At 38.8% G+C, this 25312-nt stretch overlaps 1 protein-coding gene across 1 annotated transcript in view; it reads left to right on the forward strand.

The window, feature by feature from the left end:
* RBFOX1 (RNA binding fox-1 homolog 1) overlaps positions 1 to 25312 on the forward strand; it is a 1085723-nt gene that overhangs the window by 696828 nt on the left and 363583 nt on the right. The window contains exon 6 of the mRNA XM_063430238.1: positions 4370 to 4430. Within this exon, the coding sequence (XP_063286308.1) occupies positions 4370 to 4430 (61 nt within the window). The remainder of the gene's footprint in view (positions 1 to 4369; positions 4431 to 25312) is intronic.

Consider the following 25312-nt stretch of genomic DNA (forward strand, 5'->3'; position numbering starts at 1 on the left):
ATTTTTACTTTGTTATATAAATTACTTCATGGTCACGTGACAATTACATCATATGACCACAAATTTCTAATTTTCTGTATCAGCTATATATAGTGTTGGTCTCCAGGGCCCTGTAACACTTTGAAAAAGTATTTCAGTGGTAAAACGCATTCTTGGTTACTGGTGAGCATTATCTTATTATTTTAATACTTTTAAAATTATTTTCAAATAGTATATATGTTACTTCCCCTGGACATTCCTGTGCAGTTTTGTATCTCCTGGACTCAATTTCTTTGTTGGGGATTATACCACCCAAGCCCAATATAGTTAGCAAAACAACTTATTTTTCTGTGGATTCTGTAAAATGATTTTAATTTATTAGCATTTACTCTTCATCTAATATACATGCTATCTGCTCCTGTTTTTTGTTCTATCCTGAATAAGTGGACCTCAACCAAGCTTGTAACCTACAGTGGTTGCACCACTCTACACAAATTTATAAGAGTCAATTTGAAGTTCTATATGTGAGTGCATTTCTAATTACTTACCGATCTAATACTTATTCAACTAAAATGCTACACTATATTGGTGCCTCTCTTTTCTCTGTTTGACTCATTACACATTTTATAAAACACCAGGTTTGGATCAATAAATATAAATTGTATCCACAAATGGGGATTGTACTGCTCAAATGCATGAAGTCAAGCTTGTTGTAAGCTCCATAAAAAGTGCATTTCTTTACCCCATCCTATTTGACCATGACAAACTACACTATTAAGTCCTTTTGCTCCAAGCTTATATTTTCCAATTACAATACCCAAATACATTCCAAGGCACTACTTCCACCTCCTCCTTCTATACATGTATGCATATATGGTCAACATACAACTGTACTCAAACATTTGCATACCCTCAAAAAATTGGTAATATATGTAACATTTTTAAAGTAAACATGAGTGAGCAGCCAAAAACATTTCTTTTATTTCTTATGGGAATTATTTTCAACTGTAGGTTATAATAGAATGGCACAATCATTAAACAAAACATGGCAACAAAGAAAAAATGAAATGACCCCTTTTCAAACGTCTGCATATCTTTAGTTCTCAATACTGTGTATTGCCCCCTTTAGCATCAATGAGAGCATGCAGTCTTTTGTAATAGTGTTCTCTGAGGCCCCTAATTCTTGCAGGTGGTATAGCTGTCCATTCGTCTTGGCAAAATACCTCCAAGTCATGTCTTTGGTCATCATGCATGATCCACCATCACCACAGACTGTGATGGGCGCTCCAGAACCTTCACATTTTTTTTTTATGTAAACACTGGAGGATCAACTTGGCCTTGTGCTCTGGGTAATTGTCATGCTGGGAAGTCCAAGAGCATCCCATGCGCAGCCTTCATGCAGAAGAATGCAAATTATCTGCCAGTATTTTCTGATAACATGCTGCATTTATCTTCCCATCGATTTTCACAAAATACTTCATGCCTTTAAAGCTCACCCCCCAAAAAATGTCAGTGAGCCATCACCTTGCTTCACAGTGGGGATGGTATTCTTTTTGCTATAGACCTTGTTGACTCCTCTCCAAACATAGTGCTTATGGTTGTGACATGAATTACAGTGTGCCAGAAGCTGTGAGGCGTGTCAAGGTATTGTCAGGCATATTGTAACCAAGTTGTTGTTTTTTGTGGCATTGGTGCAGTAAAGGCTTCTTTCTGGCAACCCAACCATGCTGCCAATTTTTGTTCAAGTATCGTCGTATCGTGCTCCTTGAAACAACCACACCATCTTTTTCCAGAGCAGCCTCTATTTCTCCTGAGGTAACCTGTGGATTTTTCTTTGTATCCCAAACAATTCTTCTGACAGTTGTGGTTGAAATCTTTCTTGGTCTACCTGACATTGGCTTGGTATCAAGAGGTCCCTGAATTTCCCACTACTTAATAAGTGAATGAACAGTGCTGACTGGTATTTTCAAGGCTTTGGATATCTTGTTATATCCTATTCCATCTTTATAAAGTTCCTTGTTATGTAAATCTTTTGACAGTTTTTTTCATGGCTCAGTATTTAGCCTTCTCAGTGCATCCACATGAGAGCTAACAAACTCTTTGACTATTTATACACAGACACCAATTGCAATTTAAAAAGCAACCAGTGTGGGAAATTAACCTTTAATTGCAAGTTTAACCCGTGTGTCACCTTGTGTGTCTGTATCAAGGCCAAACATTCAAGGGTATTTAAACTTTTAATCAGGGCCATTTGGATGATTTCTGTTATCATTATGATTTTAAAAGGAGCCAAACAACTATGTGATGATAAATGGCTTCATATGATTAATGTCCTTTCATAAAAAAACTTTTTTTTTTGCATGATCACTCATATTTTCAAAATCAATGCCAAGATTTCACAATTGCTGCCAGGGTATACAAACCTTTGAGCACAACTTTAAATGGGGAAAAAAGGATGACTACTCATCTGCCATCTCATTCCAATATTACATTAATCAATATTGTTCACATTTTTGAGAGTTATGCACTAGAATTTAAACATTAACATGCAATTTACTTCTAGTCGGCAACAAAAAACATTAAAGTGATGCAAGAAAACAGACAAATGTTTACTAATTACATGAAAACTGCATGCTGAGCAGCACATGTTTAGGTACCATTTAGTTTCTGTGCAGTTGTTGCTGCTAAAGCTTTCATAAAACATCCCTTACAGTTGATAGTGCAGCTTTAGCAGGGTAGATGTTTGATGCATAATCTTGTTGAAAATGTGACATTGTATGGCTGTGCCACATTGAGAGTTACTGGTGAAATTTACAGAGATCAGTGATTAGGTAGCATTCTGATTTATTGTACAATGTTATGAAAACATGAAATAGTACCACAGATCCAATGCCTAGCGTGCTGTGGTATTCATATTATAATACAGATGGGCCTGGGTTCATTCTCCTACATCCATCTCTTCCTAATGCATTCAGGGGTCCTACAGATGATAAACTGTAGAGGGCACCAGATACCTCTATTTTCTTATCCATGTAGAGGAGATTAGTTAATGTAATGACATACATGCACTAACAATAAGCCAAGGTAGATAGAATTCCTAAATGATTATGGATCTAACACATCACACTATCTACAGTGCTTATTGACCCAGTGTCTGGTACTAAGTTATTAGATATCCCCTCCTACCAAATTCCCAAATGCGCATTGTAAGGATTTGACTAGACTTTTAGTATTACAATTGCACATATACCTTCTTCCATAGTTCAAAATGGCAGAAATGCCAAAATCCCATAAGCCTCTAGATACAAGTGGATTCGGGGTCAGTATTTTTATTGTGCGTTCACTACTAAAATGAGAACTACCTGGAAAAATAATACTTATATTATGCTGTTAACCAATGCACCTAAATTCTAATTTCTACCATTGTACTGACTATGGAAACCTAAAGGTAGTCATTTTACATAAAACAAGAAAAATATCTCTACAAATCAAAATACGGTCTGCAAAGATTAAAATGGCACATTCAGATAATGAGTTATTATCTTATGTTATCTGAAAGAGTCAATATGATTGTCTAGACTTTTCCAGTCCCCTGATCTCTTTACACTCCATGTGAAATAAATGGATCAATATAAATGGGTAATGAGACTGACTTTGGAAGCTGAACATTTTAGTTCAAGTATAGCTTCTGTATGATTTGAATAATTTTACAACTCTATGGCATGGTGAAACCGAATCGAAAGACTCACTGTTTTCATTTGAGTTACTTTATTGGATTGGAAACAATTCATGCACATCTTACTCAGACTGTTAACTCCATTTTGTGTTCAGTTCAATAATGTATCCCCTTCTATCCTTTTAGTTGTTGTTTGGATAAGCTTGAATGAATGAATGTGTTTCTTCATTCCTGCAACTACACTAGCATTATTGTAGTGGTGAATGCTAAATGATTTCTTTCAAATGTGATCTTATTTTTTTAAGATTTTTTTTTTTTTACTCATTTCTGTATCACTTTTGAGAATGTATCTTCCCTTGTTGTTTTTTCCCTACCTTTAATTCACTACATGATTGTTCAGATAATACTCTTTCTTTATTGTTTAAAGTATTTATTGCTTTTGTGATTACATAAAATTAAAGGCATGCCCTTGAAATAGAAATGATAAATATTTAAATTCTTTTTGATATTACTATAACATATTTTAATTGATATTATGCTACTATACTGCAGTAATGTGTGTATATGCAATAATCGTAAATTATATATAAACATATAAACCATAATTATTACTGATAGAAATAAAATTGAATTTATCTTTACATGAACAGAACTATAAAAACAATGCATATGCAAAAATATTACAAATCCTAACTGACATTTTTATATGCATAGGTAAATAATGCCACGGCACGTATAATGACAAATAAAAAGACGCTGAATCCTTATACAAATGGTAAGAATTTACAAATTTCAATTTGCAAAATGCTGTTTAAATACATATTTGTTAAATTTAATATTTACAATTGATTTTAATTTCCTGTCTTTTTGTGGCACTACAAGGACATATACATAATTTATCTACATGATTATTGTAGGTAATTGCTGTATTAAATAGGCTGAGTACTATCAAGTGAAACCTAAAATATGGATTAAAGAGAGGGGACATGCACTATGGGGACGTACGAACCGTACGACGTACCCATACGTTTTCTGTCCAGAAGAGTATGTAGGTCACACAGATGTCAGTATGCTGGTACACTCTAGGTTCTACCATTCACTCTTATTTAGCACAATGTCCTCCTGGATTGGAATGTTGTCTTAATATAGAAATGAAACTCTTGACTTACTTACAGGACTCACCATGTGGATTGTTAGCTTATACACTGAATATGTACAGACAACGCATTGTATTTTTGATGAAGGGCCAAACATGTTTCCCTCGTTCTTCTATGTGGATGTGCCAAATAGATATGTTTTCCACGACTGGTTTTATTTAATAAAAATAAATTAAATAAAAATAAATACAAATATGTAGTTACCATAGTAAAATATGTCTGATATAACTTTACTGTTCATGCATTATCTCAATCCTTTTGTTGTAAAACATTTTTTTAAATTAATGACAGTATACTGTTATAAAAATGACAATCATGTTTGATTAAAAAAAAAAAAAGAATATTAATATGCAAAGACACTTTGCTCTTTCATTTGAATTTAAATAAAAAGACAAATAATTATCATTAACTTGCAGAGAAAAATCAGAGTAGGCTTGCAAAAACAAGACCAATACTAATCCTATTAACCTTGTTTGAATTAACTAAACAGGTATTAGGCTAAGTGCCTTGATTAAAAAACACAATTTATTATTTTTGGAATTACCATTGAAGTATTGACAGTTGGTTCTATTTTAAACAAGTATATTTACTTAACTTTTTCATTTTTTAAGCACATTTTTGACACTTTCACTACATGTATTATTTATCTGTGTGTGATTTCTTTACCCGTATAGGGATTTAATAAAGTTTGTGTTTTTTTTAATCAAGGCACTTACCCTAATTCCTGTTTAGTTAATTCAAACAAGGGTAATAGGATTAGAATTTGTCTTGTTTTATTGCAAGCCCACTCTAATCTTTCTCTGCATCTTCATTTTGCCCTAATTACTCTACAACCAATACAAACTTGGCGTCAGATTTTCTCTTGCTAAGTCTGTCTATCTTTTTAAGTATCACTAACAATGATACAGAATATGAAAGAGGAGGCCCATTCCATCCAAAGGGATGACTATAGAGAGAGTTTTGATCATATATATTTCATGATGTTGGTTTTTGTATGAATATAACATAATTCTAAAGTATAGCTATTTTTTTGTTGGAAAGATTGTTCAAAAGTAAGTATATCAAGTTTCCAGTATTAGCATTTTCCAAGAAACCTTGGAAAAGTTCTGAGCCTAAGTAATATCAGGGGAAGAGTAGTAGACTACATCCAAAAGTAGAGGGTCATTTTACATGTGTTTTTATCTATGGTTCTGTGTAATATTTTTTTATTATTATTAATCTTTTTTACAACATAAAAAGTACAAATATGACTGCAGTATTTCAACTATACTGACCAATATCCAAGAGGCATAAACAAGGGTAAAAATCAGTGGAGTACAACAACAATGTACAAAGATATGGATATGTCAGAGTGGAACATTATTTAAAGTCGTGTCAAATCAAAAAGATACAATACTAAACAAAAAAGAAGCATAACTAAATGTGTTCAGTCTGTAACATACTTCATTAGACAAACTACATAAAGACAGTAATGAAGTACATTAAAATACAGGAATGGACACTTGACCAATGGGTAGGGTAGGCATAGGCAACCTTTGGCACTACAGATGTTTTGGACTACACCTCCCATGATGCTTTGTCAGCATTATGGATGTAAGAACATTATGGGGGATGTGCTCCACAACATCTGGAGTGCCAAAGGTTGCCTATCCCTGGGGTAGGGAATGGGTAGGCTAGATTCTGGAAGAATTGGAGATGCATTACACTCTGATTTGCAATATCTGAATTTATGTCAATCAAGTGATTGGCCAAATTCCCGAACTCCAAACCAAAATATTACGGAATCACAAACCAGCCGAAACGTTCAATAGCTGTTTTGATTTAGGATTCTGAATTTCACTCATAGCGCCAAAGAAGAGATGATTGATTGGGGAAAATTATAATAAATGGCTTGGGGACAGATACTAAATGTTGATTTAATTTACAGATCATTTGAAAAGTGACCACTTGAGGAGAAAAAAAAGGAGCACTAAAATCTCTCTCTCTCTTTCTCTCTCTATATATACATATATATATATATACACATACATATATATATATATATATATATATATATATATATTATTTTTACTGTTTTGCTCACTTGATCTGTGGAACAAAAGGCAGAAAAGTGCTCCTATCAGCATAGTATAAAATATATGCAAAATATTTTCTGTATATATTTTGCAGCATATTTATTGTCCTATTTTCATGCTTGTTTGAATTGTCTGATTACGTTTTCAAATCAGTTTTTTCGATATCAATATTCTAACTAGCTGACAAATATTCAAAATATGGGCTTCACAAAAAATCTTTGCTTTTTGGAATTTTTTTTTTAATTTTCTTGCCATGCACAAGCCTAGATTCTAGTATCATGAAACAATACTGATGGTATAATACTACACAGATGAGAGGCAGTGGGGCTGGGTCGTGGGAGAGGATTGATGGAGAGGCTAGAGTAGACTTGAAACAGTGGTCCCGGGTCACCAGGAGATAGAGAGGCCTGATTTTGGAGGAGGGGGTGAGGAGCCTCAGATAGCTGGGAGGCAGCTCTGAGTGGAAGGTGGTGTGTTTACACTAGAATAGACACTTACTTGCAACCAGAAAGATTACGAAAAAGGCATTATGATCTATTTACTGTGACTGGGTTGGTAAAGTCTACTTACAAAAAACTGAGTAATTCTGTTATTTATTTATTACTCTTTTTTTCAGTGCCCAATCCAAAAAGTTGTTAAATGTGAATTACCTTACCATCCAATTACCATTAAACATGGACCTGGAAGTCCCATACTATTCAGTGACAGATTCCTATGTTAGTTCCTGTGAGACCAAGATATTTATGAGAACTTGGGACAACTTCCCAAGTAAAAAAACAATAAAACTAATATTTACAATACTAATGAAGACTAAATTTAGAAGTAAAGCTCATAACTTTGGCCCAAGAATATGTATCTCTTTCATGACTAAAATACTTTATCAAACTAATTATCAATAGAGGGGATTTTATCTTTTCTTCAATGGTCCAGATATAAAGAGAGAGGCATAGTGGTGAAGTAAAACAAAAATGGTATAAAAGGACTACATTAGTTCTTGTAATTAATTAAATGAGAGTGGACATTTTTGACCATAAAGTCTTAATTTTACTGCATAGCCGGCAGATGTGTGCAAAGTGTCACAATTCTGGGAACCCAACACGCTAACACACACACACACACACACACACACAGAAAAGGTGCAGTACCGGATCTTAGAGTGGCCGGGCTAAGCACACAAAGAATAGTCAGGAGACAAGCCGAGTAAGGGGAACCAGAAGACAGAATAACGAGAAACAAGCCAAGGTCAAAGGGTAGGAGAAAGTCACAAAGTCAGATTAACAAGCCAGAGAGTACGTAACCAGAAACACAAGTTAGTAGCAATACTAGCAAGCAAAGACCACAACAGGGCAGGGAGGAACAGGAAAGGTAAGTATTTAAACCATAAGGTTAATTCTGATTGTTAATTCTGATTGGAAATTATCCAATCACACGTGGGAGATATCTAAACCTCCCACTGTGACTGAGGCACTGTGCCTTTAACGCCGGGTCAGGTGACTGACCCCGGCATGTAATATATTGGGTGGTCTCCTAGCGCGCAGCGTCATGCATGCTGCCGCTGGGGGGCGTGGAGGAAGATGCGGGAGGCATCCGAGGCTGGAAGGATGCCGCTCGCCGAGCCCACGAGGAGGAGGGGACCACGGACGGCTGGATGGTGAGTACTGCGAGCGGAGTGCAGCCTCCCCTCGCAGCCGCCCGCGGGATCCCGACACAAAGCTGACCAGCTCTTTGTAACATCTCGAACAGAGATCCAGATTCTTAGAAGAAATTAGGTGCAATACCTGTTTGCCATGGGAAAGTACAGAGTGCAACCTGTGTAAAAAACCTTTTTAATGCTCTATCATTGTTTAGGTACACCAGACCTGGTTCAAGGGTACACTCACGATATAGGAGAAGTAAATATTGTAAAAATTAAGCCCTTCACTCTGCTTAGGATGTGAGAGAGGGTTATAGTTTAATCTTGGCTCTTTGCCAATCCATATCAATTTAGTAACAGAGTGCACAGTAGCTTAGGAAAGCAAGGGGGATATGGTAAGGGCCATTAAAAGATAATGTATTGTTTTTTTTCCCCACACTGGACAGTCATTTTTTTTTTCTTCGGAGAAAGTGAGTGGGCTTTGGGCAACTGACCACATGCTCACCCTGACAAAAATAAATCTTTCTCATAAATTCAGTCTGCAGTGTCTGTGACGGTGGGAAAAAAAAAAACACCATTTCTTTTTGGATAAATCCCCTATTTTGTACTTGCAAGGACTCTTGCTCCCCAATTATTTTAAACTATCATAAAATCTGGTGGTGAATAAAATACTTATTATTACTTCTGCTGTTTAGCGGACCCTGGGTAGCCCAACCGGTTACCTCTGCTAATACCTTCCTTCAGCCGCTCAGGAACCACTTATCATAATAAGAGACCCATTTCCCCCCTGTACCTGGACGAGACACAGCTCTGGGAGTACAACACTGACAATGCTTTATTGGTACAGGCTTAATTTATAAACAGACCCCCGCAGACCATACGGTCTCAAAAGCAACGTAACCAATCTGGCAAATTTCAATGTGAAAAAAATGAAAAATGTAACATGCTATATTTGACCATGTACCTTCCCAAAACACCATAAAACCTGTACATAGGGGGTACTGTTTTACATGTGAGACATTGCTGAATACAAATGTGTATTTTATTGCAGTAAAAGCAAACAGTATTATGACATTCACAGTTAAAATGTCACTCAGAACTATTTTTCTTTTTAAATTCATATTTTCTCCCATTTTTTTATATTTATTCATATTAAACTATGTTTCATACCTAAATATTTTATGATAAATGAAAGCCCTATTTCCCCTGAATAAAATGATATATAATAAGTGTGGGTGCACATAATATGAAAGAGGCAAATCACGGCTGGACAGACTTATAGCGCAAATTCAAATTTTTGTTTACGTTTTGTCTTGATCACAACGTGTACATTTGGCTCCGTCCTTGAGGGGTTAATAGTGGTGATTAGAAACTGATAACTAAATTACAAGTTTGTAAAATTAATAAATTATAAAGAGGGAATAGTTGATAAAGTTGACAAGGGAAGCATACGGAAACTAAACCTTTCAATGTAATAATTATGGGAAATACACTTTTTGTTTCTCGAACATTATTACCCTTTTCTCTTGAGATATAATAGGATAACACTAAGCATCACTTGTAATGACAAGATTGATAAAGTATGTTCACAGAGGTAAATTACAGGATATAGAAATCCACAAGCAAATAAAGAAATCAAATGCTACAGAGTATTTTATGATTTTAGAGTACCTACTTTAATAGTAACTTTAATATAATAAGTATAATAGACCAACGGAACAAAGTAGTTAGTTTGTTATGGGCTAAAAGATAATTTAGCAGTAAATAGAGTTCCTCTTCCTTATCCTTCTCTCCTAGCTCGGCATTTGCAGAGTTATTTTAAAGATGCAGTAAATAATAAGATAATATAAAATGTAAAATTTTATTCTTTGGGGGCGGAGCCTAGCATCTAGGTTGAGCGGTTGTGCTGAACATCAACTCCTACTATATTCTGCATTTTCCGGGGGTAATTCCCCTGAAAACCGGCACAACCATGCACTGGAGGGAAGATATCATGAAGGGGACACCCAGGGGAAATCGCCAGATACCAAATATAAGCCTGTAATCCCCCGGGGACCCGACAAAATACCCTGAGGCCTACTGGAGATCGAGCAGCGGGGAGACGGCTGCTCCCCGTGCTGACTGACTTGGTCGCAGATCCCTCGGGGTTACCTCCTTCTACCCCCCGCCTCTGGACCGATGGGGGTCATCTCGGTCCGCACCAAGCGACAGGAGGGGCAGCCAAAAGTTGAACAAACAGCTCGACGAACCGCAGCACAAGGGAAGCCGAGCACTTGGCGCACCCAAAATGCCGCCGGCAAGCACACCATGCGAGCCAAACTGCATACCTGAAACTGAGATCCACAGCGATGCTCTGCAGCAGATAGAAGCTGCTTTTGCCCGATTCTGGCACAAGCTAAATGAACGCCTGCAAGCACCTCAGACAACCCGGCAAACCCTAACAGGCAGGAGTAAACAGAATCGTGCCTACGGGGAAAAGAAAATGGTACCACAGCATAGGCAGACAGAACACAAGAATAGAACAGGGAACGGGGGGGAAGAGGCACACCACTACGGGCAAAGCAACTGCCCCCAAGCATCTACCGCAAGCACACAGCCCGCCCAGGCCGAGGGTCGTGAGGAAATCGCCTCCGCAGCATCAACCACCCTGCAGGAGGAATGCACGCCGCAGGCAGCGAAAGTACATCGGCTCCACCTGCACCCGACATGGGAATGCTTCGACCTCTCAGAGCCCTCGAGTCAGTGGTCTGAAGATGTGGTTAGAGAGGGACCTCGCCCTGCAACTGCTGCACCAACACCTTCTGCCTTCCCACCCCTGATGACAACTTGCCACGAACCGACATGGGTTGAAAGGGACTGAATGCGGACATGCAGAACTCTTTAACTTTTTCCTTTAATTTTATTTTATTGCTTAATCTTTGCCCAATTGAAAGTTCTGCCCCTAATTGCTGTCAGTAATGACCTACTGTTATGCTTATTATGTCACATAGCATCCACACTATGCAATCTACCATGTAATCTAGACTGCTACCCGTCTGATGACTAAGCCTCGGGCACATTAGACTGACCTGCCACTTGAGTACAGCGTACTTTACCCCACTTTGGCCCACAAAAGCTGCCTAACCTGAAAGCTCTAATCTAGTGCGTGTCAGAGCAAAACTAGCAAATAGTCATATATAGCAGACCCTGTATAGCCTTACCTCACTAAGCACAGTGCCCTGTTAAATGCATGTGTTACAAGCTGATTACTCTGTGGATACCTTACACTCGACTGTACCTACCACTCATATTTACACCGCACCTACCAGTTTGACCTGCGTAGTACTACACGGTTAAACTGTACATACCTAAAAAAAAAAAAAGAGACCGTTATAATGAGAAGTTCATGCAATACTTTTGCTATCTGTTATGCACAACATATGTTTTATTCATGCATTAACTCCTCACTTTCTTAACTGTACTGATTCTTTATATGCCTCAATAAAAACAAAGATTGACATAAAATGTGTTATTCTTTCTCCTCTTCCCGGCTTCTCCCTCCTGGAAGGCATTGTAAGATAGATTAATGCAGGATGTATACAATTACTGTATTGATCTTGAAGGGAAGTTGGATGAATGAATGAGTGAAACCTCAGGACTAAATACCTCATACGTTGGGGTACATATGGAAGTTTAAAGACACAGGGAGGTAGGTTGAGATTGGTAGGAAAACAGCAGGGGTATAAAAAGGTGAATTATAAATCTCGTAGGGAACAATAATGTAATTAAAACATTTTTAAATTAATACTAAGGGACTTAATGCCCCACAGAAAAGAAGCTGCCTATACAATCTCCTGAAAGAGCAGAATGTAGACGTGGCTTTGATCCAGGAATCCCACTGGTCAGAAGACCTCACAAAAATTTGGAAACTTACGATATTTCCCTTGCTGTTTTTCTCAAATCTTGAAGGAGGAAAAAAAAAAAAAGAGTAGCGGCTTTAATCTTTTCCAGCAAATTGAAAGTTGAAGTAATATTTCAAGAAAAAGATACTAACAGGCAATATCAAATTTTAATATTTAACATAAATGATATACCTTATACCCTAATTAATGTACACGCCTCCAACACCTCTACCCTCAAATTCATAAGAAACCTAATCTCCAAATCTGATTAGTTAGTGATGGGTACATTGATAATGGGAGTTGATTTTTATTGTGTCCCTAACTCTGCTATATACAGAAGCTACGCTAAGAACGATTCCTCTCCAACAGATACAGATAGCTCAAAATGTCCAGATTTATTATGGCAAAATGCATTGTTTGACTGATGGCAAGTTTCTAACCAATTGATTAGAGACTATACTTTTTATTCTAATACTCATCAATCGTACTCGCGAATTGACTTGTTTTTAACCAGAAACAATTCACTTCCTTTGATTGAAAATATTAGTATTGGTCCAATCACTTGGTCGAACCACATGTCGCTAACAATGACCATTAAAATTAATAATCAATATAAAACAAGATCTAGATGGAGGCTTTCGACTTGTTACTTTAGGACGTGACCCTTTGGGCTACCTTTAACCCCTTAAGGACTGAGCCAAATGAACACGTTGTGATCAAAATAAAACGTAAACAAAATTTGGAATTTGCGCTATATGTCTGTTCAGGCATAATTCACCTCTGATCCTTTGGGCTACCTTTACTCCTTAAGGACTGAGCCAAATGTACACGTTGTGATCAAAACAAAACGTAAACAAAATCTGGAATTTGCGCTATATGTCTGTTCAGGCGTAATTCACCTCTTTCATATTATGTGCACCCACCCTTATTATATATCATTTTATTCAGGGGAAACAGGGCTTTCATTTATCATCAAATATTTAGGTATGAAACATAATTCAATATCAATAAAATATTTTTAAAAATGGGAGAAAATAAGATTTTAATTTTTTTTTTTTTAGTTCTACGTGACATTTTAACTGTGAATGTCATAATACTGTTTGCTTTTACTGCAATAAAATACACATATTTATATTCAGCGATGTCTCACGTGTAAAACAGCACCCTCTATGTACACGTTTTACGGTGTTTTGGGAAGTTACATGGTCAAATATAGCATGTTACATTTTTAATTTTTTCGCATTGAAATTTGCCAGATTGGTTACGTTGCCTTTTAGACCGTATGGTAGCCCAAGAATGAGAATTACCCCTATTATGATTGCATACCATTTGTAATAGTAGACAACCCAAGGTATTGTCCAGTCTTTTTTAGTAGCCACTAGGTCACAAATACTGGCCAAAGTTAGTGTTAATGTTTGTTTGTGTGTGAAAAATGCAAAAAACTAATTTGAACGCCAATTTTGGCCAGTGTTTGTGACTAAGTGGCTACTAAAATAGACTGGACCATGGAAAATACCCAATTTGCAATACCTTGGGTTGTCTACTATTGCAAATCCAATCACTTGGTCGGACCACACGTCGCTAACAATGACCATTAAAAATAATATTTGCAATACCTTGGGTTGTCTACTATTGCAAATGGTATGCCATCATGGGGGTAATTTTCATTCCTTACCATACGGTCTCAAAGGCAACGTAACCAATCTGGCGAATTTCAATGTGAAAAAAATAAAATGCAAGCCTTATATTTGACTCTCTAACTTTTGAAAACACCATAAAACCTGTACATGAGGGGTATTGTTATACTCGGGAGGTTTTGCTGAATACAAATATTAGTATTTTAAAACAGTAAAATTTGTCACAACAATTATATCGTCCGTGTAAGTGCCATTTGTGTGTGAAAAATGCAAAAACTGATGATATCATACAGTTTACTGTTTTGAAACACTAATATTTGTGTTCAGCAAAGTCTTCCGAGTAAAACAGTACCCCCATGTACAGGTTTTCTGGTGTCTTGGAAAGTTACAGGGTTAACTATAGTGCTAGCAAATTTAATTACCTGGCCTTTCGGCCTGGGTTGTCAGACAGGTACCGCAAATTGTAATTAATAAAATTACCTAATTATGTAAAATGATTACATAAATATATACGTATAATTATTAAATCTATTTATATGTATATAATTTTTTACAATTAATTTTATTTATATATAGGTGTATATATATATAGTGATATATAGTGATAATTCTATGTGTATTTTTATATATATATATATATATATATATATGTGGGATCACCGTCTACCGGTTAAGTGAATAGGACGCCTGCCGTCCTTAAGGGGTTAAATGCATTATAAGAGGACTATGTTTTAAAATTGTTTCTTTTATCCAAAAAAGTAAAAAGGAGAACTTACAACACCTATACATAAGATTGATAGAAACTGAAAGGCAACACAAGATTAACTTTGTCGATAAATTATTATCTAATATAAAGATAATTAGACAACAAATAAATGATAAGACATTAGAGCATATTAATAAAAATATCCAACGTGTAAAACAAAAGTGGTATTATAGTAACAACAGAAGTGGTAAATCCTTAACAAATAAATTAAAACATACAGGGAGTGCAGAATTATTAGGCAAGTTGTATTTTTGAGGATTCATTTTATTATTGAACAACAACCATGTTCTCAATGAACCCAAAAAACTCATTAATATCAAAGCTGAATATTTTTGGAAGTAGTTTTTAGTTTGTTTTTAGTTATAGCTATTTTAGGGGGATATCTGTGTGTGCAGGTGACTATTACTGTGCATAATTATTAGGCAACTTAACAAAAAACAAATATATACCCATTTCAATTATTTATTTTTACCAGTGAAACCAATATAACATCTCAACATTCACAAATATACATTTCTGACATTCAAAAACATAACAAAAACAAATCAGTGACCAATATAGCCACCTTTCTTTGCAAGGACGCTCAAAAGCCTGCCATCCATGGATTCTGTCAGTGTTTTGATCTGTTCACCATCAACATTGCATGCAGCAGCAACCACAGCCTCACAGACACTGTTCAGAGAGGTGTACTGTTTTCCCTCCTTGTAAATCTCACATTTGATGATGGACCACAGGTTCTCAATGGGGTTCAGATCAGGTGAACAAGGAGGCCATGTCATTAGATTTTCTTCTTTTATACCCTTTCTTGCCAGCCACGCTGTGGAGTACTTGGACGCGTGTGATGGAGCATTGTCCTGCATGAAAATCATGTTTTTCTTGAAGGATGCAGACTTCTTCCTGTACCACTGCTTGAAGAAGGTGTCTTCCAGAAACTGGCAGTAGGACTGGGAGTTGAGCTTGACTCCATCCTCAACCCGAAAAGGCCCCACAAGCTCATCTTTGATGATACCAGCCCAAACCAGTACTCCACCTCCACCTTGCTGGTGTCTGAGTCGAACTGGAGCTCTCTGCCCTTTACCAATCCATCCATCCGGCCCATCAAGACTCACTCTCATTTCATCAGTCCATAAAATCTTAGAAAAATCAGTCTTGAGATATTTCTTGGCCCAGTCTTGACGTTTCAGCTTGTGTGTCTTGTTCAGTGGTGGTCGTCTTTCAGCCTTTCTTACCTTGGCCATGTCTCTGAGTATTGCACACTATGTGCTTTTGGGCACTCCAGTGATGTTGCAGCTCTGAAATATGGCCAAACTGGTGGCAAGTGGCATCTTGGCAGCTGCACGCTTGACTTTTCTCAGTTCATGGGCAGTTATTTTGTGCCTTGGTTTCTCCACACGCTTCTTGCGACCCTGTTGACTATTTTGAATGAAACGCTTGATTGTTCGATGATCACGCTTCAGAAGCTTTGCAATTTTAAGAGTGCTGCATCCCTCTGCAAGATATCTCACTATTTTTGACTTTTCTGAGCCTGTCAAGTCCTTCTTTTGACCCATTTTGCCAAAGGAAAGGAAGTTGCCTAATAATTATGCACACCTGATATAGGGTGTTGATGTCATTAGACCACACCCCTTCTCATTACAGAGATGCACATCACCTAATATGCTTAATTGGTAGTAGGCTTTCAAGCCTATACAGCTTGGAGTAAGACAACATGCATAAAGAGGATGATGTGGTCAAAATACTCATTTGCCTAATAATTCTGCACTGCCTGTAAATGCAGGACAAAAATGCTAAAAAAATCATCGTAGACAACCAAACATATATATCGCCACAAAATATTTCTAACGCCTTTTGAGACTACTATTCTGATCTATATGATCTTGCTTCAAATAAACAATTTATTTAACAAATCTATTCCTCTCAAACATTAATCTCCCAAACATATCTAAAGAAGAGCTAGAAAACTTGAATAGACCAATATCGCTAATTGAGATTAATGAGGTAATTGACACTCTGAAGCCAAATAAAACTCCTGGACCCGACGGCTTCACATCCATATTTTATCGCAAATTTCAGACAGTGGTTACTCCATTGCTTTTACAGGTGTTTTTTGTGCTTTCAGTACAAGATCAACTACCGGTCAAATATCTTCAGGCCTCCATTTTTCCTATTCCAAAAGAGGGGAAGGACCCTAGAAAAACCTTTAATTATAGGCCTATATCCCTGATAAATCTAGATGTTAAAATCTATTCAAAGGTTTTATCAAATCGACTTTAATTCCCGGAGACCAAGTTGGGTTCGTCAGGAACAGAGCAGCATCTAATAATATCTGTAGAGTCCTCAACCTTAATCATAAAGTCAACATCAAAAACATCAAAGCAGCCTTTTTGGCCTTAGACGCTGAAAAGGCCTATGATAGATTAGATTGGCAAGTTATGGACCTAGTATTACAAAAATGTGGTTTAATAGACAACTTTAGAAATAGCGTTATGATCCTATACTCAAATCCAACAGTATAGTTATTGGTTAGGCTATGGAATCAAAATATTTTTATTTTAAAAAATGGGACATGGCAAGGATGCCCATTAGCTCCCTTGCTCTATATTTTAGCTATGGAGCCGTTAGCGGCCCTAATTAGACAAACAGAAGTAGTTCAGGGAACACTGGTCAGCCAAGTGGATCATAGGGCTATTCTATTTGCAGATGACGTCCTTCTGACCCTGTGAAACTCCCTTGAATCTATACCAGCAGTGATGGAATTTATAAAGGAATATGGTGAATTCTCAAATCTGAAATTGAATATAAATAAAACTCAGATTCTGACATACGGGGTAACTCCTATAGAAATAGCTCAGCTCAATTCTATGTACCAGTTTAACTAGGACGCCAGAACTATTGATTACTTAGGAGTAAATATTACTCACTCTATAGATAACCTGATTAATTCTAACTATTTAAACCTATTAGATGGATTCAAGAAAAATATTTACGAAATGGGGTAAGATTGAATTATGCTGGTTGGGCAATATCGAATGAAACTAGAGCATACTTGCTCCCAAAGATTATATATTTGCTCAGAACGATCCCGTGAGTGAGTAATACAACTTTGAGCTCTTTTCAAACTGCCATTTCCATGTTTCTATGGTCCAACAAAAAAACCTAGAATTTCTCAGAAAATCCTTAAAAAAGTGGGGGAAAATGGAGGCCTGGGATTTCCAGACTTATTTGCTATCCATGTCCATGCTATCCATGACGCCTGTATGCTAGCCCATTTTTTATCATGGGATAAAAATAGTAATTTTGTTAACTAATGGGAGGATATTGAAGTTAAAGAGTTTAAAACTGACATACTCTATGAATGCTTCCAGATAGATAATCAATGTCCTTTATATAAAATGACAACAAATCCAATCATTAAAGCGACCATCATTAAATGACAACAAATCCAATCATTAAAGCAACCCTGGCTACAATCAAAAACATTAGGGATAAAAATTAAATCTAACAAATGGTTTGGCTTTATCCTCTCCCATAGACATCTTAGAAATCAACGTTAAAGAATTAAATCTGAGGAAATGGACGAATTGTGGGATCAATCAAGTATAGAATATTTACACTAATGGCAACATAATTCCTTTTCAAGTACTGCAAGCTTACTTGCTTATTATTCTCTCACTTCAAGTGAAGTGTTTACGTACTTAAGAGTAAAAAATGATCTGGACTCAAAACTAATTATAGAACACAAAAGTACTATTGATTTCTTACAGATTCATAATCCTCTAAAGAGAATATCTCATTCACTAAATTCCCTTCGTAGTACCAAAACTTTTATTAAAGAGCCCCCGATAATAAAGTTGGAACTGTATCTTAATAAATCATTTGATAATCAATCCTGGAAACAGAGCCTAAAATGGGTTAAACAAAGTACACATTGTGTAAATCTGATCGAGATTTATTATAAAGTATTATACAGGTGGTACGTGGTCCCTACAAAATTATACAAAATATATAGTGATCATTCTGATTGATGTTGGAGATGATAAAAAGCTAAAGGGTCTCATTTTCATATTTGGTGGGAATGCTCAGGGTTAGACATTTTAAAATGTATTTCTCAGTAGAACTTTTAGGGAAAGAATTCTCTCTGATCCCATATCATTTCCTTTTCCGATTGGATTTTCCTTGTGGAAAATCTTTCCTATTTAATGAATAATATTATGTTAACAGCTAAAATATGATAGCGTGAAACTGGAAAAATCTAGGATATCAAAATTGGAATGAAATAAATTAATTATCAATGGAGAAGGGATATTACTCAATAAATAACCAAGGGAGTTTATACTTAAAAATCTGGAACAAATGTCAAACATCTTTTGGTAACAATGTTGACCTACCATAAAGACTTTCATAATGGGAAAACAAATAAAAGCAAACAATGTACAGTATAAAACGCAAACTTATGTCACAGCCCTTTCCCTTCACTCCCCCCTCTCCCCTGCTGTGTCAGTATGAATGAAGTATGAAGTATGGAAGTAATAGATTGTTTGTAGTTTAGTTAGAAAATAAAAATCAATGCATTATTGTTACTTTTATAACATTGATGTAAGCTTTTATTCTTATATTTCTTTTGTTTTTTAACACTAATATCTCAATAAAGAATTAAACAAAACAAAAAAAAAAAAGTACTCATTCCCCTTCATGCTGATTCCATGTACGGCATTCCCTTTGCATATATATGCAATCAACAAAAATGGTGTGCCACACATCTTCTACTATAATCGATAGGTCTTGCCTGATAAATACGAAGCTTCCATATTGGGTTCTGTCTAATTGCCCAGGTAGGCCCGTTACTCCTTGAGCTTCTTTTGTGTTATGGTTTCATTTGACTGAGACATGATTCTCCCTTCCAGATACCCTTAGGTGCACTACTAACTACTGAACCTTCAAACCTTTTAGCGTACAATTCAATTTCAGTTCATACAGGTACGTTTCGCCCATTGGCTTACATGGGTACTTCCCTGATTTGTCAGTCCTTTAGACTAGAGGAATTACTGGCTGTTAGGGAAATAAGTTCCATATTTAGCTTTCTCGGGCCTTCTATGCCTCATACTAGGGGTCCCGCGAGGCCAACACTCATCCTCATACTCGGAGGTATTTGACCATCGGTCCAACGCATAGTTAGCCGCCTCGTAAGTTACATAGAGAGTGCCTCACTTGTCACACCCAATTCTATTTTCTCTTTATGTCACAGAGAGGCCAACATCCCACCACTACGTTCCGTGTTAAATAGGCCCTCGGTCCAACTCATAGATAGAGCCTCGCAAGCCGCATGGCATTACTAGGGCATCACCTGTCACCCCTTAGTGAATGTTTTCGCCTCTTGGCACTATTTAGCAGCTAGTACCTTCGAGACAAGATCCTAATTTTAATTCTCATTTTAGTATGTCACAAGTTCCCGGAAGGGGGAGATGAGCTTTCACTCCCTAGAACCCCAGCTAGGTCGGGTTCACCATCTGGGAGACGTGAATAGGCCAGTCCTTCATCTATCAGATCTTGGACTATACCACGCATTCAAGCCGCACTTAGAAGAAGAAGCATTCCATTCCAGGTCACTGCCAGGAAAGCAGAATTATTTAGATTAATGCTGACACACACCGACAACTCTGGCACAGGGGAAGGGTCTAGCGGGAACATCAACATGCCTGACTTACAGACCATGATGAATTCTCTTCTATCATCCATGGGCCAAATTAAAGATAGTATCAACCGATTAGAATCTGGCAACAAACCCGACATTGTCTGGTGCTACATCTCTAGCAGGTGCTACGGCTATATTACAGGGTAATGTAGCTGTCCCTATATCTCAGGTTGATACACTCATGATTAAACCAGCACATATGGTGCCTCCTCAAATCCGCAAAGATATCCTGGAAGGTAAGGATGTGAATTTGGTCTCACTTCTGATTGCTTCCGAGGATATCATAGAGAATAAAACGTATGTTTATGGGGACCTATCGGTAGTCCTCAAGGCCAGAGATCCCAAACTGACCATTCCCAAATTTGTACTCGCGTTTGGGATCTATAGAGATGTGGTATGTACCAAGTTGCCACAGAGGAGAGAGGAATTTGATGCTTATATGCATAAGCTGGTGAACCTGGGGCACAAATACGGCAGACATGCCTTCTATGACTATCATAGGTAATTTTCGGCTAATGCAGCAGCAACTCTGGCCCCGTTTAATGCGGTCATTAACTGGAGTAAACTGGATACAGAGTTGTTCTGTAGGGCATTTTGCTGTCCTCAGGACTCCAGCCTGTGCTGTGTGTTCCTCAACCTCCCATGCAACAAATTTCTGTCCTAATGACGCAACTGGTTCCGGCCAACAAAACCCTGGCTTACTAGCCAGGTCAGAGAAAGTCATAAAGGATAAACTTGGCAGACCAATTGTTCCTTGGTAAATCCCAAATATGTAATAATTGTAATGCGGGTGCTTGTGGGTTCAGTGCCTGTAGGTTATTGCATATCTGTACGCTAGAGATGTCGCGAACATAAAATTTTCCGTTCGCGGACGGCGAACGTGAATTTCCGCAAATGTTCGCGAACGGGCGAACCAGGCGAACCACCATAGACTTCAATAGGCAGGTGGATTTTAAAACCCACAGGGACTCTTTCTGGCCACAATAGTGATGGAAAAGTTGTTTCAAGGGGACTAACACATGGACTGTGGCATCAACTATGTAATTTTCCCATGGCAAATTACATAGTTTTAATCCATAAAGGGCATAAATCACCTAACATTCCTAAATTGTTTGGAATAACGTGTTTTACAACATCAGGTATGATGTTGTATCGATCAGGTAGTGTAAGGGTTACGCCCGCTTCACAGTGACAGTCCAAACTCCCCGTTTAACGCACCGCAAACAACCGCAAACTGTCCATTTGCACAACCGCAAACTGTCCATTTGCACAACCGCAAACTCCCCATTTGCACAAGGTTGGATACCAAGCTAGCCATGTCCCGTTCCTTGTCCTCACTGATGTCATTGAAGGTCTCTTCCTCCACCCAGCCACGTACAACACCAAGGGTTCCCGAAAGGTGACAACAAGCCCCATGGGACGCCTGCTGTGTTTGGTCTTCCACCTCCTCAAAGCCACCTTCCTCCTCTGACTCTTCTTCTTCAGACTCCTCTCTCTGTGTTGCCTCTCTCTCTGTTATTATAAGGTGTGTTAAGTAGTACTAGTCTAATCAGTTTAATCCCTGTTACGTCCCCTATCAGGGGACGTGTATATGGCATCGATTTTAGGAACCGGGAGATGGAAAAAGATGCTTGGTTGGTCCTCCTAATTCAAATTTGGGGCACTGCGCGTGCAATCTAATTTGCCACCAGATAGGAGTGGTGTGTTAAGTAGTACTATTCCTATCAGTTTAATCCCTGTTACATCCCCCTCATCAGGCCTTTTTTAGTCGAATGTATCGCCCACTGTCAGTCCCTTCGGGATCCATCCCTCATTCATCTTAATAAAGGTGAGGTAATCTAGACTTTTTTGACCTAGGCGACTTCTCTTCTCAGTGACAATACTTCCTGCTGCACTGAAGGTCCTTTCTGACAGGACACTTGAAGCGCGGCAGGCCAGAAGTTCTATCGCAAATTGGGATAGCTCAGGCCACAGGTCAAGCCTGCACACCCAGTAGTCAAGGGGTTCATCGCTCCTCAGAGTGTCGATATCTGCAATTAAGGCGAGGTAGTCTGCTACCTGTCGGTCAAGTCGTTCTCTGAGGGTGGACCCCGAAGGGATGTGGCGATGCGTAGGACTTAAAAAGCTCCGCATGTCCTCCATCAACAACACGTCTGTAAAGCGTCCTGTCCTTGCCGGTGTGGTCATGGGAGGAGGAGGATTACTTTCACCTCTTCCCCTGTTAGATTCCCATTGTGCTGTGACATCACCCTTATACGCTGTGTAAAGCATACTTTTTAATTTATTTTGGAACTGCTGCATCCTTTACGACTTGCGGTAATTCGGTAACATTTCAGGCACTTTCTGCTTATACCGGGGGTCTAGTAGCGTGGACACCCAGTACAGGTCGTTCTCCTTCAGCCTTTTTATACGAGGGTCCCTCAACACGACAGCATGAAAGACCCCATTTGCACAAGGTTGGATGCCGAGCTACTCATGTCCCGTTCCTCCTCCTTAGTGATCTCACTGAAAGTATGTTCTTCCCCCCAGCCATGTACAACACCACGGGTACCAGGTAGGTGACAATGAGCACCCTGGGATGCATGTTGTGGTTGGTCTTCCTCCTCCTCCTCAAAGCCACATTCCTCCTCTGACTCCTCTTCCTCACAATCCTCTTCAAGCGTTGCCGCAGGTCCAGCAAGCGATGCTGATAAGGCTGTTTCTGGTGGTGATGGTGACCACAACTCTTCCTCTTCACGCTCATCTACGGCCTGATCCAGCACTCTTCGCAGGGCACGCTCCAGGAAGAAAACAAATGGTATGATATCGCTGATGGTGCCTTCGGTGCGACTGACTAGGTTTGACACCCGGGTACCTTCCACTGCGGTGTCCCAATAGCTACAAATTTTTGGAACGCCTCAGACTCCACCAGCTTGTATGGTAAAAGCTGGCGGGCTAAGAGTTCACACAAGCCAGCTGTCAGATGCCGGGCAAGGGGGTGACTTTGTGACATTGGCTTCTTCCGCTCAAACATGTCCTTGACAGACACCTGACTGTGGGCAGATGAGGAGGAACTGCTCAAGGCGAGAGACGGATTGGCGGATGGTTGAGAGGGGACAAGGAGGACAGCAGTGGTTGATGTGGCTGAAGATGCTGGACCAGGAGGAGGAAGGCGGCTTTGAGTTTGTGTGCTGCTTGTACTCATGTGTTGATCCCATAGGCGTTTGTGATGTGCGATCATGTGCCTTTGCAAAGCAGTTGTACCTAGGTGGGTGTTGGACTTCCCACGACTCAGTTTCTTTTGGCACTGGTTGCAAATGGCATCGCTGTTGTCAGAGGCAGACACACAAAAAAATGCCACACTGCTGAGCTCTGCAATGACGGCATTCTGGTGGTGGCAACAGCATGCGTTGATTGGTGTGCTGTCTGGCTGACCCCGGGTGCCGATGCATGCTGTCTGACTGTGCCACTAGCTCCTTGCGACAACCTCCCCCTGCTTCCAACTCGTCTCCTCCTCCTCCTCTCTGTCTCCCCATCTGAACTTTCCCCCTGTTCTTCTCTTCTAACAGGCACCCACGTGACATCCACGGACGCATCGTCATCATCAACCGCTTTACTTGTATCTGACAACTCAGCAAAGGAAGCAGCAGCGGATACAACATCATCATCATCATCATCATCATCACACTGTACGTCTATGTGTGTAATGCTGCCTGACTGAGACATATCCCTGTTATCTACATCCTCTGGCAATAATGGTTGCGCATCACTCATTTCTTCCAACTGATGTGTAAATAACTCCTCTGACAGATCAAGTGAAGCGGCTGTGGTGCTAGTGTTGGTGGTGGCGGCAGGCGGGCGAGTGGTAACTTGAGAGGTGCCCGAAGCTAAGCTGGAGGAGGATAGTGCTTCAAGGTTCCGAGCGGAAGCTGTAGAAGATTGGGTGTCCTGTGTTAGCCAGTCAACTATGTCCTCAGAACTTTTTGAGTTCAGGGTACGTGGCCTCTGAACACTGGGCATTATTCTAGGGCCAAAGGGAATCACAGCACCACGACCACGACGGCCCCTGCGGGGTGGCCTGCCTCTGCCCGTCATTTTTTTTTCAAATAGTGGTACTATGCGTGCAAGCTACTGTGACAACAGATATGAGTGGCACTGTGCACTGGCAGAAGTTGGCAGAGTAGACGCTGTAAGCCTGACACACACGCTTGCAGACAACTAACTGCTATTCAATCTATTACAGTCAAAAAATTATTATTTTTTTAAATGTACACTACTGTTACACCAGATATGAGTTGCACTGGTGTGACACTGTGCCCTGGCAGGCCCTGAAACGCGCACGTGTGAAGGAAACTGACTGCTATTATTTCACAGTCAAATTTCTTTTTTTTTTTTTTTTTATGTACACTACTGTTACACCAGATATGAGTTGCACTGGTGTGACACTGTGCCCTGGCAGGCCCTGAAACGCACACGTGTGAAGGAAACTGACTGCTATTATATTACAGTCAAAAAAGTTTTTTATTTTTAAATGCAAGCTATTGTGACACCAGATATGAGTGGTGGCACTGGGCAAGTGGGCACAGTATACGCTGTGAGCCTGACACACACGCTGGCAGGCAGGCAACTGCAATTAGATTACACAGGGAAAAAAAAAGAAAAAAGCAGACTGATGTTCTAGTCCTAAAAAGTGTTTTTTTGGGTGCTGTCCTTACAGCAGAGATCAGATGAGTCCTTCAGGACTGTAGTGGACACTGAATACACTAGCCTAGCTATCGATTTCCCTATTAAATCAGCAGCAGCTACACTGTCCCTCCTCTCACTAAGAATGCAGCTT

The sequence above is a fragment of the Pelobates fuscus genome, chromosome 8, assembly GCF_036172605.1.
Source record: "Pelobates fuscus isolate aPelFus1 chromosome 8, aPelFus1.pri, whole genome shotgun sequence".
NCBI classification, from domain to species: domain Eukaryota; kingdom Metazoa; phylum Chordata; class Amphibia; order Anura; family Pelobatidae; genus Pelobates; species Pelobates fuscus.